The following is a 20,268-nucleotide window of genomic DNA, read 5'->3' as shown; positions in this document are numbered from 1 at the left end:
ATTAATTACAAACTTGTGATTGTGATGAGTACAGCAAAAGGGGAGTACATCCAGGAGCCTTCTTGAAGAATTGACATCTAAACTGAGTCTTGAGAGATAATGAGCTGGCTAGGTAGAAGAGATGAGTGGCTGGGGGGTGGGGGGAAGAAGTGTGCTGGAGTATCCAGTTGGACGTGCTGGTGCTGGAGTATCCAGTTGGATAAATCAGATTCCAGAATTTCAATACAAAGCTAAATAATTTGATCTTTTCCCAAGTACATGTGCACACATGCGTGCGTGCACACACACACACACACAAGCACACACATACAATTTGCACCCCATCAATTATATTCAGAATTCACTATAAAAATTGCTCCCCAATCTAAGGAACCATATTCCTTCCAGATAAAATATTCAAACAACACTGTTTTCGGGAAAGAACCAGCAGGGTGAATACTAAATTTGGTCACTAAAAATGGGGATTTAGTGTTGCGGGAGTAGGTGAGTTTATTTTTAAGAATAAAACCACACAGTGCGTCTTTCCTTAAACAAGCTGGAAAACACAGTGTAATTTTCAGGTAGAACAGCAACCTTGCATTTTCAGCCAGCCTTCATGAAACTGAGCTAAATCCCTTAAGGCAAAAGGAAGGCTTGAAAGTACTGTTTAAAGGAATTAATCTCTTCTACAACTTGAAGAGCCTAATACTCAACTTTTGAAAAGCTTGCTTTTTTCCTCTTTAAGTTTTCCCAAAAGTTTCGGTGACATACCAGTGAATCTATAATTCAAATATCCTACCTTCTGAGGAAAGGAAAATATGGTCAATGAATTAAAAATCTGTCCTATGCAATAGTTTTATATTGCTAGTCTCCTGTTGAAATGATTCATTTATGTCAGTGTTATGTTTACATACGATTTAAATCCTTGGTGAATAGCTTTCTATGAATAACATTGTGCTTGTTTATTTCCATGTATATCATAGCAGTTACATCTGGAAATTTTGAAAACACCTGTAGAATCCTTATATAAAGGTCTAGGTGGTAGGTGGAAAGGTGATTTTTACTCCTTTCAATTGTGGAACAGACAAGTTGATAGCATTATTTTTTATGGATAATTAGTTTTGTTTGCCTTAATAGTAGTTTGCTTACTGAATAGACCATAGGTAAAAAGAGTCCCTTGCCTTAAATTCTCCAAATAAGTGGGTTTTTTTTGAATAATGATTATATTTATTGGCAGATTTTATATTTTACAATTATTATTTTTTTTAAATTAATTGCAGATAAGTTACCTTAGATGTCTGCTGGGAGATAGAAGGGAGCATAGCAATAATACTTATATTTTACTTCTGGCCTTTTGTTTTTCATTTTTATAAAACATTTATTTTTCAGAATTTTTCTGCATAAATTTAAAATAACTTAATGCTTATTTTAATGAAAAAGTTTGACATTAGAGGACTGAAAAATGTCCTTGAAGATTCCATTGGAAAAAATAAAGCTTTACTATGCTTTTGTTTCCATTTTATTCATAAAGATACACAGACGCCAATATACATAATAAGTATCATATCTATAGCATTAGAAAGGTTTTATCATACTTTGTACCAGGCATAGTGATAACTAAATAGTGCTTGTTTAATTCAACTTAGTGAATTACTTCGTGTCTACTTAGTGTCTACTTAGTGTCTACTTAGTGATTGATTTACAATTAAATTTTTTCTGGACTAATAAAACCATACATATTTTTACTATTAATAGAATTTTCTTTCCCAAGTTTATTTCCACATATAGGTATACATTCACCTATATGTATTGTATACATATACATACAATATATGTATGTAATATATACATACATATGTATATATGTATACATGTATACACATGTATACATGTACATATGTATATATGTAATAATAATACATTCATACATATGTATATATGTAATAATGATAATAATTATTATCAATAATTATTATCAATAATTTCATTATTATCAATAATTTCATTCTCTAGATGATTAAAATTAGTTATGTATTATTTTGGTTTTGAGAGGAGACTGAAGTATATAAAATCCAACTGCCTATTATTTCCACAATAGTGGACATGTATGGATGGGCATAAACCTGCTAGCATGAGTTCAACAACTAAGAATAAGCTCCCTTCTAATTGTGTATGCATGATTGTCCCTCTTATCTAATCAAATGCAGTCCCAAGAGGGCCTCTCTTTTGGAAAACTCATGAGTTCACATAGGGCCAGATCTCCCAGGGTGTTTTGTGAGAATAAATATAAACCTACACATAGTTCTTTTATTTTGGAAAATATTGCTACCATGAACATTAAATGATTTTCCCCAGAAAGTTGAAATGTAATAGGTTGCTCTATATCTTACTTTAAAATTATAGGTTAATTTAGAAAGTAATTTATGATACTTCTAAGGTTCTTGGCTAACTTATAGCACATATAAACCACCCTTCATAAGTTTTCCACTGTACATACTGGTGCCTATAAATTTGCCTCCTCTGCCAGCTAAAGCACCAACTAGCTCCCCTTCAGTAGCACAAAACTGTATATTCCCTCTCCTTCATCAAAAATCAATGTAATTTATTAAAAGAATACAAATATCACTACGACATGAGTCCCATTTGTATAACTATTATGATTATAAATATTTAAGACACACTTATTAACATTATAATCTAAAATTATCTTAATAGTAAAACAATAGAAATGAGAGCACTGTTTAATCTCTAAATATTTATTCAATTGTAAATATGTTACTATTGCATTGCACTGAAATTATAAGGAGATTGTGACAAGGAGGTCAAGAAAAGAAAAAAAAAAAAAAAAAAACACAATCCCGTGCCTCAATTCAGTTTAGGCAAGCTACCTAACAATGGAAGATAAGCAGGTCAGAGCAAAAGTGCCCTGGGAAATTTTTGGCCACCTGCACATATCTTCCATTTAAAACATGTACCCAGTTAAGCTTACCCCAAAACTGGATATACTGTTGTGCAGCAAAGATAAGCAGAACATCCCCTTAAGGAAATCTACCCCTGAAAACATCCCCTTAAAAACAAACAAACAAACAAAAAAAAAAAGCACCCCTTTTTTCTCCAAGGCACACCAATCAGAAAAAGGACAAGTAACAGGAAAGAATAAAAAGGGATGGGAAACAGTGCTCGGGGCTCTCGCTCACTGCTGTGTCAGTGGAGGCTTGAGCCCAGATTCGGATCTGTAATAAAGAGAGTTAATTTGTCCAATTCGGCTCCGTGGTCATTTTCTGGGGAACTCGCTCCGTAACAGAGATAAATGGAGACTAGATCTGATTTAAATACTTTGAGGACACTGCTTTTAAATTAGCAAAACACCTCCCCCTTACCTTCAAACTTCTACTTCTCTGTTCCAATTTACTATTGTCTACAATATTTGAGCATTTCTACTATTTGTTTTATGTACACATAAAGTGATATTCCTTCCAGAGCCCACGTGAATGGCCTTGTGTTTTTGTGGTGTTTGAATATAACATTCATTCAGTTTTCAAATCCTTTGTACAACCACTGTGTACTTGCACACCGACAGAAATAAGATTCAGTGTTTACCTTCAAAGGGGAAATGGACAGACAGGCAAGTAACAGCAGCTAGACTTTGGTGTGAGCTGTCATGATGGTAAGTGCCGGACCTGTGGCTTTTTACTTAAATGCCAATTAAAACCATTATACAAAGTGAGTCAGGACTTAAAAGCTGTACTTTTCTAGTGCTAACAGAAATGAGCATATGTCAGTCAAGCTATATAACATATGTGACAAATGCCAAAGAAAACAGTTTTACTATCCAGGACCTCCCTAGATACGTCAGTTCATTTTGAGGTGCACGTGTTTTCTTGAAAATTCTGAGATAGTTGTCTGTGTGTGCCAAAATTAAACATAAGGACAATTTTACTTTATTAACTTTAAGTAACTAGACAATCAAAGAGGTAACTTTTTTAAAAATAAGGATAGGAAACAAGGAGCCTGAAAAGACAGACCCTGGAGACACTGAAGTGGGCAATGTAATTTTCCCATGAAGGGGTGTTTAGAGGACCAGTCCAGAGACTTAATTAGATTGGATTGGGGAGTATCATGAACTCGGTACTAGCAGTGCAGAGAAATAGCACAGGGAGATTAAAAATAAGACTTCGTAAAGGAATTTTGTGTAAGTGAGTGTCGGTATAGTGGTTGAGGATGGTGGAGATTAATGGTAGATCCGAAGAGAAGGATTGTAGTTCATGAAATGATAATGAATTTTTCTCTGCTTTTGCTCTTTTGTTTTTAGTTGCCTTTAGTCTTATTGGTAATACTAATTTGTCATCTTGTACAATTCATTTTAACAATCTGATTCTTGGCAAATAAAAAAATCATAATGCAGCGCAATTAGAATAAAATTTAGAATTGAATGATTATAAATCTCTCTATATTAAATCTTTTGCAAAGTAGCTAAAGTGATACATAGAGGAAAATTTATAGCCATAAAACATATTAGAAGAAAAAATCTGAAAATTAATAAGCTAGTATTTATTTCAATAAATTAGAAAAAAATCTAGAGAAAATATGAGATGATACAGATAAAAGCAACATTAACAAAAATACTAGACAATGTAAATGAAAAACATATACCAACAAATAAAGAGAATACTGTGAACGTTTTTGTCAATATATTTCAAAACTTGGATTAAAATAACTAATTCTCAGAAAAAGAATTTTAAAAATCTAAGATGAAATAAAAAATCCTGAAAAGATTTATAACCACTAACATTCTATAACCTCAAATCACTAAATCCATAGTGTTACATACTTCTAGTACACATTTAAGACATAGATGGTCCCTATTTTATACAAATCATACTAGATACTAGAGAAGTGAGACCATTCCCAAAATTAGGCAGTTGTATAATCATGATCAAAACTAGACATGGTCGATAAAAGAAAGGAAAATTATAGACTAAAATTATAGAAAATTATAGAAAGGTAATAAAGCAATGATAATTCACATTTTTAATAGGTAATACACATATGACATTACATACCATAATTATAGAACTCTAACATTCAGTGTACTGAAATCTGCAAAGTATATTAAAAACAAAAAACAATGAACAAACTGGTTGTATCCCACCAATATAAAGATGTTTTAATGTTAGCAAAACTATAATAAGTTTATAACATGAAGAGCTTCACAATAGAAAAGAGCGTGATACTTTCAATAGCTGATAAAAAAGCAGTTGATAAGATTCAATTCCATTCATTAAACAATTGTTAGTTAATTAGGAATGGAAGGGAATTTTCCATAATTTATAAAGCATATATCTAAGTAGTATAACATTTGGAATAAGAATGTGAACTCAAGTTCACTCTGAATCAAATTTTAGCTCTGCCATATGATTTTGGGCAAATTACTTAAACTTATTTGCTCAAAGTTCTTCACCCATAGAAGTAAATAATATTCACATGGAAATAATAATGAGTTAAAAATGTCAGCCCTTATAACATTGCTCCTAACCAATAAGAAACATCACATGTAAAATCACTAGATGCATTCTCTTTAAAATCAGCAGTTACACAGGATGATAGCTGTCACCGTTTCAGTCTGACATAGTATTGAAGTTTCTACCTAGAGTATTGAGCCAAGGAAGAGGAGGTGGGGGGAGTATGTACAGACTTGAAGAAAAACAGAACAGTCACTGTTTGTATAGAAAATATGAAAAACTCCACAAAATTTATAATAACTAATGAAAGAGTTAAGCAAGTTTGGTAGACATTAGGTAATTACAAAAATTCATTGTGGCCTTATGATTTGCAAAAATGAGTGAAACCTAATAATAGAATGATTCCTTAATTACAATGAAAACTATAAGACATTTAAGATTTAAATGAGAAAACTTTTATAAAGAAAATCATAAACCACAACTAAAAGACACAAGTAAATTGAGAGATGTGCCATATATACGAATGGAAGATTAAATACACATACTTGCTTTATTCCCAAATAATTTATAAATTCAATCCAGTCTCAATCAAATTCAACAGGTGGGACAAGCTTAATTTAAAAATCAAATCAAAAGTTCAAAAGATTAATAGACACCGAGACAATTTTGAAGAATACGGTGATGTACTCTGCCTATCTCATACCGTGACTTACTTTAAAGCTATTGTAGTAAAATTCAGAGAAGTCATGGCCTGTAAATAGAAAAATAGGCCTATGAAACAGAACAGGGAATTCAGAAGCAGATATACGGATACTTGATATTTGACAGCAATAGCATTATCTGTCAAAAAATGGTTTCAGGACAATTGTCCATATGGAAAAAAAAAAACACAAAATTGGATTCCTAGCTTACACAAAAATAAACTCCACATACATGAAAGAGATTAAAAGTGAAAAGCAAAGCTTTAAAACTTTAGAAAAAGTTTAGGAAAATGCCTTTATGACCATCATAATAAAGAAGGATTTTTTAATGAAGGCATGAAAAGCACAGACCATGAAGAACAGAAAAGATTATGTATCGATATTGATTTTCAAACTTTTGTACAGCAAAAGAAACCAGAAATAAAGTGAAATCACTTGCCAAAGATGGTGGTAAAATATTTACAACCACATAGATAACTGATAAAGGTATAATATTCACAATACTAAAAAGATTTCCTATAAATAAAAGAAACAGACAAATGGCTAGAAAAATGTGTGACAATGGTAATATGCAACTTACAAAAATGAAACCTCAGTATGGATGAAATGAAAACGGTGCTCAACTTAATAGTAATAAGGGAAATGGCGATAAAAACGACAATGAGATAACATTTAAACCCATAATACTGACAACTTTCAAGTGTAAAAATTCAGTGGGTTTTTTCAAAAATCTTGAGTATTTTAAAAAGATATCTGTACCTCCATGTTTGCTGCAGCATTATTCACAATAGCCAAGACATGTTAAAAACATAAGTGCCAATGGACAGTTGCATGAATAAAGAAATTTATTGCAATGGAATATTGTTTGGCCACAAAAAGAAGGAAATACTGCCATTTGTGAAACCACAGATGAACCTTAGGACACTATGCTATGTGAAATAAGTCAGACAGAAAAGACAAATTCTGTATAAAGTCACTTATATATGGAATATGAAAACAAAACAAACTCATTGAGACAGAGGACAGATTGGTAGGTGCCAGAGGCCGGGGTCAGTAAAATAGGTAAAGGTGATCAAAAGGTACAAACTTCCAGTCATAAGATGAGTCCTGCTAGGGATATAATGTACACCATGATGATTCTAGTTAATACTCCATCGTATATATGAAAGTTGCTAAAAGAATAGATGTTAAACGTTCTGGTCACAAGAAAAAAATTGTAACTATGTGTTGTGATGAATGCTATCTAAACTTGTGATAATCATTTTGCAATATATACATATATCAAATCATTATGTTGTGCATCTAAAACTAATACAATGTTACATATGTCAATTGTATCTCAATAAAAAAGTGTGGAGTTTCTGAAACACTTCCTCTGTTGCATAGAATATAAGTTGGTAAACCTCTTCTGAGAGTACTTTGGCAATACAGAGTTAGATTCAAGAGGTTCATACCCTTTGATCAAATAATCCCACTTCTAGGTATATAGGTATCATAGAGAGATTCTCACGGACAAATTCAAGAAGGCAGGTAAAAGAATATTCATTTCATCGTGATTCATTTCTGGTAGTGAAAAACTGAAACATATTAGGTTGGTGCAAAAGCAATTGCTGTATAACAAGTTAAAAATAATTGTAAAAACCACAATTACTTTTGCAGCAACCTAATAATTGTCTATCAGAATAATTTATACATTAACTGTGATACAGTCATGTGATGGAATATCATAAAGAAATTAATAAACTAAAGCTACATGTCTCTATAATTGATAAATCTCAAAAACAATGTAAAGGGAAAATTTTTCACAAGTATATGTACATGAAAAAATTTTCAAAAATTATGAAAATCGGATAAAGGATATGTATATGATGGAAAATATAAAAATATATACAAAAAATATATATATACAAATATACATACATGGGAAACATAAGCACCAAATATAGTTACGGGGGGGGTACTGCCTGAAAAAAGTAGGGCAATCTAAAACTTGTATGCTCATTGAGGTTTGCCTGACTTGCCAGCTAGCTGGATCCTGGGATATAATGTGGGGAGCCTCTTTCAATTAAATAAATTGATACAGTGCTCAAGTTCAACTTTCCACAAGAGCAATGCTTCCTAGTCCACAATGACAAGGTTGAAGCTTCCCCAGGATCCCCCATTTTTGGAGCAGCTAGCATTTGCAGACAGCCCCAATAAATACTGGTACCCCTAATGCTCACTGGTATCAATCAATGTGTATATTCTCCCACTGAAAGGCCATTTTCTTACTTTGCTCTGTCAGGTGAGAGACCCATAAAGTTCTCAATTTTCCTATTGGAATGAAATCCACACCACATCCATATCCAGCAGATGCCTTAGCCCTGGCATGTATTTCCAAGGAATGATGGGGATATTGGAGGGCTCTAAGCATCTGTATCTTGCTGACTTGTGAGTTTTTCCTTTCCCTAAAAAAGCCTTCCTTAACACACGCTATGTGAAGTTGTGGAATTCATCCTGATTTCTTTTGATAGCTCTGAAGAAACAAACCCCTCATCCCATGACAAATGCAAAAATATGTACTTTCAGAACTTAGTTGATAACTTGAGATGAATTATCAGTATGTCCTTTATGGACTCAATTACAGAAAAAAAATAACTTTAAACAACTAGTATCTAATTTGTTCTTATAGTCCTTGAGTATAAAACTTAAGAAAAACATACTTATAAACATCCATAGGCATTGTAATATTGATTCATTTAAAAGCAAAAATATTCTAAAGTATTATAATTTTTGCTATATTTTATTCTTCCTACTTTAAATATTGACACATTTAAATATCTGTAGACATTTTCTGAAATATAATTATCACTGTACTTTGTTCTCTTTATCACTGTGAGTAGTCTCTGAATAAAAGATATTTAATTGAATCTTCAGCTTCACAAAAATGAGTTTTTGGATTTTTAAAAATATTTTGTGGTTTCAGCCAACTCTCAGAGTCTACTAAATTGCTAATTTGTTTGCTGATACATTTCCTTTGGTAGTAATTAGGGAAATGTTAATTTCCTTCTCACTGATAGAAAAAGTCTACAGTGGGAGCTCTTTCATGAGATGAATTGCAGGTAGGCTGCACTAAGAAATGCACATATAACTAACCACTGGCAATGGCCAATACAAAATCATCCTCCTGTATAAAATACTCACAATTTAAATCATGCGGTTATAATCAAATATCCATATTTACCTTTATATTCTAAATGAAATCCAGTGTAACTAACAGATCCATCACTCCGAAAAGCCAAATGCATGGTATTTGAGCTGCTTTCTATTCTCTCTGGTAACTTGCTGTCTTGAAAACTTCCAATTAGTGGGCTATTACTATCTGGTCCATCATATATATAGAGGAAGTCATAGTTTGGTTCTATGCTAAAACTGAAAATTAAAAAAAAAAAAAAAAACAAACACACACACACACACCCCCACACACACACACACACAAAGAAAAAAACAGAAAAAAAAAGGGAGAGAGAGTAGTGGAATGGTTATTGGTAATGTAATAATCTGAAGTCATATAATTACATATTGATTCACTCAATGTCTTTAAAAATAACAACGGATTCTGCCAAAATAAGTTAATCCAAAAATTTGCCTGGCAACAGCACACTGAATATGAATATCAAATTAGTAATGGGGAAAAAAATACATCTTGATATTTTCAAATATTTTTAAGTTGGCATTGTATCTATAGGGAATACAAATGATTGTTAACACAGACAGTTTAGTTGAAAGGGTATAGGATTGGGAGTCAGAGATGTAGGTTCAAGGCTTGCTTCTCCCCTTGTTAAGCTATATATCCTTCTGTAAGTTACTTTATGTCAGTAAAATGTGGAGGACAATATGTATTGTTAAAATTTATCATTTACATATTTTGCATCAGAAAATGCAAACTCTTTCTTTGTCAATGGTACAATTTGCCCTGAATTTCAAAATTTATAAGCAGTTTTGCTGTTTTAAAATTCTACTCTGCATATTAGATTCAAACAGAAGTTTGAAATACAGAATTTGCATTTAAATTACTCAAATGAAGCACTGCACATTGTATTAGGTATTATTTTTCCTGAAAGTAAATATAATTTCTTCTCTTAGAACTTAATGTAGGAGAAATCAAACCAATACACTATTTGTCAAAATTAAATAATGTGTGAATAAGGACATTTTTAGCATGTAAATTACTCAAATCAATATATTAATATTGTATAATTTGCATAAGGAACTTGCCTTAACAACTTTTAAAACTATAAAAATTGTCCCATAGTGACTATAAAACCTACATATTTAGAAGGCAGAAGACATGCAATCACTTGTCTATTACCTAGATCATATTGTGGCAGAGGAAAGAATGGCATCAATTGTGTCATTAAAAAAAGTCAACAAATAAAATCAGTAAAGCTTGCCATTGTTGAACATCCATCAGCATAGAAATTATTTTGTCAAGTTTTATCATCATTGCATCTAAGTAAGAAACTTGTTAGGTAAGAGATATTATTTCCAAATTTACTGGATTTAGAGGTTAAGTTTCCACAACAATTCTAACCTTTTATGTGTGTATCAGGAAGAGGAATCCAGCTAGCTTACTTGTACATGAAATGTTGTGAAAAGACTGGGATAATTCAGAGATTCCCAACCTTTCCATTTATAAGAAACCGTAACGTGAATAAATTGCTATATTTTGTTTTAATTTATTCAGTAGTTTTACAAGTCTAATTCAATTAATTACTCTTAAACTTTTCAGTGAATAGGTCTAAACTTTGGTAAATTTTGCTTTAATATAGCAGAAATCAGAGGATAAGGCCTTATTTCTTTATTTAGTACAGTGTTTCCCTGAAAATAAGACCTAGCCGGACAATCAGCTCTAATGCATCTTTTGGAGCAAAAATTAATATAAGACATGGTATTATATTATATTATATTATATTATGTATATTTTATTATATTAGACCGGTCTTATATTGCAGTAAAATAAAACCAGGTCTTATATTAACTTTTTGCTCCAAAAAACCCATTAGAGCTGATTGTCCTGCTAGGTCTTATTTTCAGGGAAACATGGTACAGTTGGCCTGGGATAAAACACCACCTTTCTGAATTTCATCTCTTTCAACATTAAGATATCATGAGAATTACAACTTACTTATCTATCTCACTGTTGGGAGAATCACTAGAAACGAGTGCTTTGTAAGTGATATATTATAGCAGTATGCATGATCCCTGGCAGGCCAAATGTCTACTTAACAATGGATTGCAGTGCATTTCTTTTTAATTCTACCTTGGGGTTAAATAAAAACTTCAAAATATTGATTTGTAACTTCTTTCAAAATGATAATAAAACAAAAATTTATTTTTTCTAGGAAATCTTAGAATCTTCGCAATATATGTAATGATTATTTTTCCTGAAAACTGGATGGTACATTCAAATAGTGTATTCTAATTTACAAGCCAATTTCATAAATATTAACATAGTCTGGTCAATAATCCTGTGGTATAAGGAATGGGCTATCATTTCTATTGTACCAGTGAGTACACAAAGGCCCTGAAATGTCAGTGGTCTCCTTAAGGTAACGTAATGACACATAACTAGAAATCAAGTTTAGGTCATGCACTTCATGTAATATGCTTTTCTATCACTCATTTTCTCGCTAGAATAACTTTATAAGTAAACTAAGCACTGTATCATACATTTTATCATTTCTAATGTCAGTAACGGCATTTCCTCAACTAAAAAAAGGGGAATAATAGTAATACATATCTCAGGAAGTTGTGTTATAATTGGTTCCTGGCATATAACTAACATTATCATCATTGTTGCTTTATTATTGCCAATTAGCAATGTAATGCTATAAATTATAGAAATAAAAATTTCACATATTTACACTTTTTAAAGTTTTCATGGGTTCAGACTATCTTTTGTGTAATTTTTAAAAAATATATCTTCAATATATTAGAAAAAAATGCATATTTCAGGTTTATATTTTACATGAATACCAAGTAGCTTTAACACACTAGGAGAAAGAGGGGTTGTGTTACTATCGTCCATGAACATCAGCCTTGGACACTGAAGATTAGTAACATTTCTACTAGGAACTCTTTGATTTGCTGTTACCTAACACTCCCATTGAAATCTTAAGGGGAAGAGACCAGCCAGGTTTTGTGATAACAGCTGTTCGCTACATGTGAGAAAACACAGGTTTAATCAAATAATTTACCCAAAGTAACACAGATGACAAGGGCAGAGCTAGGTCTCAAACTCAGCTGCCTCCTTTCCCACACAACAAGCTGCATCCTCCACTACTGCAGTTCTAAGCTAACCCTGCCATTAACTACAGGGCTAAAAAACAAATGTAAATTTTAAAACGCTCCCATGGAAAGTTCTATCATGAAAACAAGTTCTGCTGAGAAATTCAGAAATTGTCCATCAAATTCTTCTTTGTCAGTTTGGTTTAATAAGACCACCAGAAAAGGTGGTAAGTAGACTATATATCTTCCCAAACCCAATGGCGGTGCTGCACATGTAGATATTTAGAAGCTTCAAAAAGATTTGAGTGCGGCACATATGGGAGGAAAAAAAATCCTTGAAGTACTGACCTTTTAATCTTGAAGTTCAGGAAAAAGTAATTTTTTGAAGCAGGGATGGTAAAAACAGGGAGGGAGGAAAGGTTATAAAGAGATCACATTTCATGAGAGTCTAGAAACCACTGGATCATTAACGTGTGTCCTTTATACTGGAATCTGTTGAAGATGTTTACCCACTAGCTTCAGAACTGCACTGGCTTCTCTGCTATTACACAAGGCTTTGTAAACAGCTGATTGCAAAGTATTAGTATCGGAATTAGTAAACAATAATAAAAATGGCATGTATAGAAATAAAAATTTGCCTAAGCAAACACTAAAGCAAATGGCAAAAAGATTTTTCAGGCACTCACCTGATAAATGCCAAGGAGATTACGTAGTCTGCGTTGACAGTGATGGTCCAGTCACAGTCCCTGCTGTGGGGATATGGGTGAGGGAAGTTTGGTGAAAGAATAAAGCCTGAAGATCCTGTTAAATTGCCTCCACAGGGTGCTTTAAACAAACAAAGAAAACCTATTAAGTGATTAATAAAAATTTTCAGCTATCCATATTTGTAAAAAAAAAGTTTTCTAAAAAGGATTAGGAGGTTTTTGTACAGACCTGACTTTTTATACCACTCCATGCTTGCATATTGCCTTGTTTTTCAAGAAAGACCATTAAAATATTAAATACATAGTATATGAACGTATTGAATTTAGCTCCTTTACTGGCTTCAAAAGACATGAATAAAATATACATATATACTTATCTCCCTTTCTATTACTAATTTTTTTTTCATGTACAAGAAAATCATTGAGAAGAGGTGTAGAGATGGTTTCCCCATGTTTACTAAAAAAGAAAAAAAATCTGAAGCTTACCAGAAAAGTAAGAAACAAAACAAAGCAAAACAAAACCTCAAATAATAAATAGAATGATAGGATATGAGCTATTTGACTCATTTTTACATCCTCCCTGGTACCTTTTTTTTTTTTTTTAATTTATTGGGGTGACAATTGTTAGTAAAGTTACATAGATTTCAGGTGTACAATTCTGTAATACATCGTCTATAAATCCCATTGTGTGTTCACCACCCAGAGTCAGTTCTCCTTCCATCAACATATATTTGATCCCCCTTACCCTCATCTCCCACATCCTACTTCCCTTACCCTCTGGGTACCTTTTTTTTTCTAATGTATTTACGGAGGAAGAGACTTTGATATAGTTAATGAGTAAGAACAGATACTTATCTGAGAACCTACAGCACTTTACAATAAAATCCTCTTATATTGAGTGCTAGAATATTCCTAAATTCTAGTTAGTTGCCTAACTTGTTAATAAAAATGGACAGTCATTACAATTATTATTTTATCTCCAAACAAAGGTTTCTATAACACTTCAATGAAAAGGCTCAAAAATTATTAGTGAAATTGAGAGAAAAATTGTTTAGGGGATTATTGTTGAGGTCTGTTAAAACAGAGTTTATCATAAATATATACATACAGAGTAGCCAGCTTCAGAAAAATAGAGAAATTAGATATGGAGGTCCTTGGTGGTGGAGTCAGGCTATAAATACAAGAGAGATCAAGAGAAGGAGAAAGAGATGCTCGATCTCCTGATGTCTCCTACACATAATCAGCACATCAGCATTCTTCTTTAAAAATTATAATTTATTCAGATATATTTTACCATTCAGTTACAAGGCATGCTGAATTCTTTTTTTTTTTTTTTTGGAGTGGATTTTTTTTTTTTATTAGTTTCAGGTGTACAAGACAAGGTAATACTTAGACGTTCATCATTTATATCCCTCACACAGTGAACCCCCCTCCCCCCATGCCATCACATTATATATATATAAAATTATAGTTGGCATTCATTAATGTTTAGCTTCTGGTGTACAATGCCATGATCAGGCATCCACAGTACCTCTGAGGTGGTCTCCCAAATAGGACGCATGTCCATTGGATACCCAACAAAATCTTTACAACATTATTGAATAAGTTCCCCAAATTAATTTTCTAAAAACCCTGAGGCCATCTTCTGGTTACCAGCTGCTTTCTAATCCCTTCACCTTTCCCCTTATCCCCAAACCCCCCCACCCCGCCCATCTAACAACTCTCGTTTTTTTCTTTGTGTCCCCAAAACTGTTTCTGATTAGTTCATTCACATATTCTTTTCTTTAGATTCCGCATATAAGTGAGATCATATGGTACTTGTCTTTCTCTTTCTGACTTATTTCACTTAACATAATGTTCTCTAGATCCATCCATGTTGTTGAAAATGATAAGATTTCTTTCTTCTTTATGGCTGCGTAATACTCCATTGTATAAATGTACCACAGCTTCTTAATCCAGTCATCGACCGATGGGCATTTCGGTTGTTTCCATATATTGGCTATTCTGTAAAGTGCTGCAATAAACATAGGAGTGCATACAGATTTTTGAATTGGAGTTTTGGATTTCTCCGGGTAGATGCCTAGGAGTGGAATTACTGGATCATAGGGTAGTTCTATCTTCAGATTCCTGAGATACCTCCATACTGTTTTCCATAGTGGCTGCGCTAATCTGCAATCCCACCAACAGTGCACTAGCGTTCCCTTTTCTCCACATCCCCGCCAGCATTTGTTGTTTGTTGATTTATTGATGATAGCCATTTTGACTGGAGTGAGGTGGTATCTCATTGTGGTTTTTATTTGCATTTCTCTGATGGTTAGTGAGGTTGAGCATTTCTTCATATGTCTTCTTGCCTTCTGTATGTCCTTTTTAGAAAAATGTCTCCTCAAGTCCTCTGCCCATTTTTTAATTGGGTTGTTTGTTTTTTTGGAGTTGAGTTGAGTAAGTTTTTTATAGATTTGTGATATTAATCCCTTATCAGATATATCATTGGCAAATATCTTTTCCCATTCAGTAGGATCTCTTTTTGTTTTATTGATGGTTTCCTTTGCTGTGAAAAAACTTTTTAGTTTGATGTAATCCCACATGTTTATTTTATTTTATTTTCATGTTTATTTTACCATTCAGTTACAAGGCATGCTGAATTCTCTTGACAGAATAAAACTGGCTTGGAAAGGAGGAGGATTTTGGTCCTGGCAACAAAGCAGTTCTCCGTTCTTTGCCTGAGTCTAGATATACAAAATCATCATCACAGTTGGGTAATTTTTGCTATCCAAATTATGGGTGTTTATTATTACCTTTCTCCACGCTCCTCTATACCCTGCTTCAGTGACTCCGTCATAGCAGATGACCTCAGCTCCTACTCTGTGGAGAATATTTATTTGCTCCGACTTGATTTACCATTGCTTACCTATCACCTGTATATTTTTGTGGTATCTTATCAAATGATTAGACATAAAACTCTCACTTCTGTAGTCCTCCCTTTTCAAATGTCAAGGCCTCTTGAATATTTCTACAATCAGAGGAGAAAGAGTCCCTCCTGTTAAGCTGGATAACACCTTCAATCTAGTCACATAATCCCTCTTTCTTCTCCATAATCTTTGTTCATTTATCTCCTTTACTCTCTCTGGTTTCTCCCCGTTTGTCCATAGACATGCTCAGGTCTCTTTCATCCTAAAAATAAAACAAAATTCTCTATGACCTATATCCTTTCACCTTTTTTGTTTTCAACTGAAAATGCTGAATTTTACCCGATAGTTAAGAAATCCCCTCACCATTTTTTGTTTGGTTAAATGAGCTCACGGTGAGGAACCACTCCTCCCCATATGTCTTATCATGCCTTAGAAAATATCCCTTAAATAAACCCACCTCATTTTCCTACGACAAGACCAGACATAGTTCCTGCAAATTCCCACTATTTGATTCAGAGGTTTAGCTGAACTGCTTGTCCTCACTGATCAATCAGAATAAAATGCCTGTAACCAAACTTTGGTTAAACTTCTTCCTCTATGCCCCTGAACTTGGGCACACCCTCAGCCTGGAGCCAGCACACAACCCCTGCTTGGGATAGGCTGGATTGAGCACAACAGTCTCTGGTCTTCTAGCCCATCTGGCCACCCTTTCATCCCACTCCCCCAATTAAAGGCTGGGTTTATTCTAGCTTTCTGTACTCTCTAAAAAAGAAAAAAAAAAATCCTTTTTTCCTAACCCTTGAGATGCTTGTAGAGTTTTTTGGTTTTTTTCCCTTAATTATAGTTTACGTTCAGTATTACTTTATATTAATTTTAGCTGTGTGGCATAGTGGTTAGACATAATTTATGAAGTGATTCCCCCTGATAAGTCTAGTACCCACCTGGCACCACACTTAGTTATTATATTAATTATATAGAATATAGTTATTACTATATTCCCTATGCTGTAATTTACATCCTCATGACTATTTTGTAACTACCCATTTATACTTCTTAATCACTTTACCTTTTACACCCAGTCCCCAAACCCATTACATCTGGCAACTATCAGTTTGTTGTCTATCTCTATGAGTCTGTTTCTGTTTTGCTTGTTCATTTACTTTGTTTTTTTAGATTCCACATAGAAGTGAAATCACATGGTGTCTGTCTTTCTCTGTCTGACTTATTTCACTTAAAGGATACTTATGGATCTTAAAATCATATTGCTCTCCCTGTCACAGCTCTCCCCATCCTCCACCCCAACCAACCCTGCAATAATTATTTTTTAATCAAAGTCTCTCCTTACTTATTTCCTATATTTTATTTTACAATTCTGTCTTTTGAAAAGGTCTAGTCCCATTGTCTCTTTCTTCACCTATGTGCTGTATTTACCTCCAGTTGGCTGACATGATTAGTAAAGCAGGTCATCATGGGGGAAAAATAGTTTCTTATATTTCAAGGAAGAGCACCCAAGTATTCATCCTGAGAAAACTTATTTTAAATTATGTTTAGAGAGACACAATAACCTTTTTGTTGCTTAGGGATCCAGATATTTTTATTTGGTCTTTTTCAATTCATTCTCTCTGCAGGCATTGCTGTATCTCCCTCAGCTCCTTGTTTGCAACACAAAGGCATCTAAGCTCACCCTGAAATGACTTTTGTGTTGACTAATATAATGGTGACTTTTCTTCCTTTATCGTTTTCTTCGTATTTGTAGTCATTCTTAACTATTGACTTTCACTTTAAATTCACTCTCCTTGTTTTTGGAACTCCACTTCTAATTTTCTTCTAGTGTCTTCATATATACTTCTTACTGCCAAGTGTTTCTTCTTTCACTTCCTCTTATAATTTTGGTATTTTCCTGATTTTCTTACCTAGTTGTCTCTAATTTTCACTCTATTACATTCTTCCTTGTTGAGCATATTTACTATTTGACTTTATTTTCTATTTATACACTGACGACTCCTTTTTCCTATCTTCTCCATCAGATCTCTGCTTACTTCTAATTCATATGCCCAAACACTTACTGGTTAGCTCTACCTGATAGCCCATCAGTATATCAAACACAGAATATTCAACATATCCAAACCTCTATTCAATTCTGTTACTTTTTTTGGGTTTCCAAATTGTTTGATTAATGGTAATCAACCACCTATATTCCTAAGCTAGCGGCATAAGATTCTTCCCTTTTCTTCATTGAATGCTTGTATTTAATCCATCAAAAAGCAACCACCAAGACTCTACTTCACAGGTCCTCATAGATATTTTTCAGCTCATCTCTTCTTTCCATGGCTACTACCATATTTCTAGATCTGACTTTATCTGTTTCCAGAATTACTGCAATCACTTCTTTTTTTCCACACCTCTAGGTTCCTCCAATTCGTCTTGCCCCTAGTGAAAACATCTAATCATACTATGCCCATGCATGTAATTCCACAGTTGATTCATATCGCCTAAAAGATGACTCAACTCTAGTAGAGCTTTCGTGACCTGACCCCTGCAACCTTTCCAATTAATTCAACCACCACTCTAGACACATCATATACATGCAAATACCATCAAACTGCTTATAGTTCCTATTACTTCCATGTCTTTGCCCATACTATTCCTTCTACCTGAAATATCTTTTCATTTCTACATTTATATAACTCTTATGTTTCAAGATTCATTTTGGCTCTAGGAAGGGTTCCTAAAAATTTCCAACCTGGGATCTCTTTAAACTCTCTCCAAACCAATCTGGAGACACCTCTGTCTATCTTCATTATTTTCCTTGCCATATTGTATTTAAATATTCCATTAAGGTACCTGCATTCATCACTAATTTAGAAGATAAAGACTGTGTCTCATATCTTATTTTATACCTGGGATTGAGCACATACTATGCATTCCATAAATGTTTGTGGAATTGCTGGTGGGTCTTCATATTTATTTTGAAGATAGTTAAGATGACTACAGATGAACATATGATCTAATTTGGAGTTATGAGTTTTGATATAAATAGCATATTTTGCCTTTGGAACTTGAAAAATCTTATGTGAATTTGAAAAAAAATAGAAATGTATAATAATAGCAAATATATATGTATATATATGCATAAAAGAGAGAACTGATAGCAAAGTGTTCTCTGTGTTTTTTTTACGTGCTAAAGTAGTGGGATTATGTAATTTGGAGGAGCATGGTAGAGTACTGTTTGTTTCAATTTTCCTTATTTTTTTTACAGGGATCATTGGCCTTTTTTATTATTAGACACTTTTTACATGTGCACACATCCATATATACATTTATGTGTGTTAATCCTTTCTCATAAAAGATATAGGAAACTCTATTGCATATATTTTTTAAGTATTTTAGTGGATATTTTCCATGATTATATTATTATTTGGGTATAAGATGCTCTCAAAATTATTTTAATTATATCATTTAAATTATTTGTCAAGATTTTCCTGTGTGGCAAAAGCAGTTCTATGGAAAGTAACCTCGCAGGTTGATCTGATCATAAATTCCTAGCTGGGCAGGTCATAGTGGGTAGTCACACCCCAGGCCTATAACTGCTTTAGTGAAAGGTTTTAAGCCAGTCCTGTCATTGTCCTTGTGCATCTGGGTTAACACACCTTTGAAAGGCCAGAAGTAATACCCCTGGAAGGGGGTATTAACACTCAAGAGAGCACATAATCTTGTTAACTATCCTGCAATCCAGTCCTTGCCTTGCTCTTTTTCTGAGCCCCATGTAATCTTCCTTATGTTCCCTCCTTAATTTCAAATACATATAAGAAGCTGCAAAACTGTTACTCTCCAGAACATTTGAGATCTTGCCCCCTGGCATATGTCATCAGCTTGGCTCAAATAAACTCAAAACTTCTCTTCAGGTTGGGATGTTTCCTACATTGACATCCACTGTATTTCCTTTTCTTAGTTGAGTCTGAAAATCTACAAAAGCCATTAAGACAAACAAAGACATTATCTGACATTTATATATCCCAACACTCTGTGAGTAAAGAAAATTCTCTTTGCCTTAAATATACCAAACTTTAAATACCATTTGGAAAACATTTATTTTAATGCATCTAACCATAAAGCATTTAGAATAAGACTCTCCTTAAGTCAAATAGATTTATGTATTAAAGTTTCAGTTAGGTTCTATGGAATTCTGACACTAATGATTTTTTTGTTCTGGGGATAGTTTCTTGTGAGGCAGTTATACAGG

General features: G+C 33.3%; 1 protein-coding gene across 5 annotated transcripts in view; it reads right to left on the bottom strand.

The window, feature by feature from the left end:
• Positions 1-20,268, bottom strand: part of CSMD3 (CUB and Sushi multiple domains 3) — a 1,140,077-nt gene that overhangs the window by 252,041 nt on the left and 867,768 nt on the right. For all 5 annotated transcript variants that reach the window (XM_081069899.1, XM_081069900.1, XM_081069901.1 and 2 more), the window contains 2 exons: positions 13,099-13,237; positions 9,366-9,553 (listed from right to left, as the gene is read on the bottom strand). In XM_081069899.1, coding sequence (XP_080926025.1) covers positions 9,366-9,553; positions 13,099-13,237 — 327 coding nt within the window. The remainder of the gene's footprint in view (positions 1-9,365; positions 9,554-13,098; positions 13,238-20,268) is intronic.

Source organism: Rhinolophus hipposideros, assembly GCF_964194185.1.
Source record: "Rhinolophus hipposideros genome assembly, chromosome: 13".
Classification (NCBI taxonomy): Eukaryota; Metazoa; Chordata; class Mammalia; order Chiroptera; family Rhinolophidae; genus Rhinolophus; species Rhinolophus hipposideros.
Note: the sequence above shows the minus strand (reverse complement) of the source record. Positions and strands in the feature narration are given on the sequence as shown.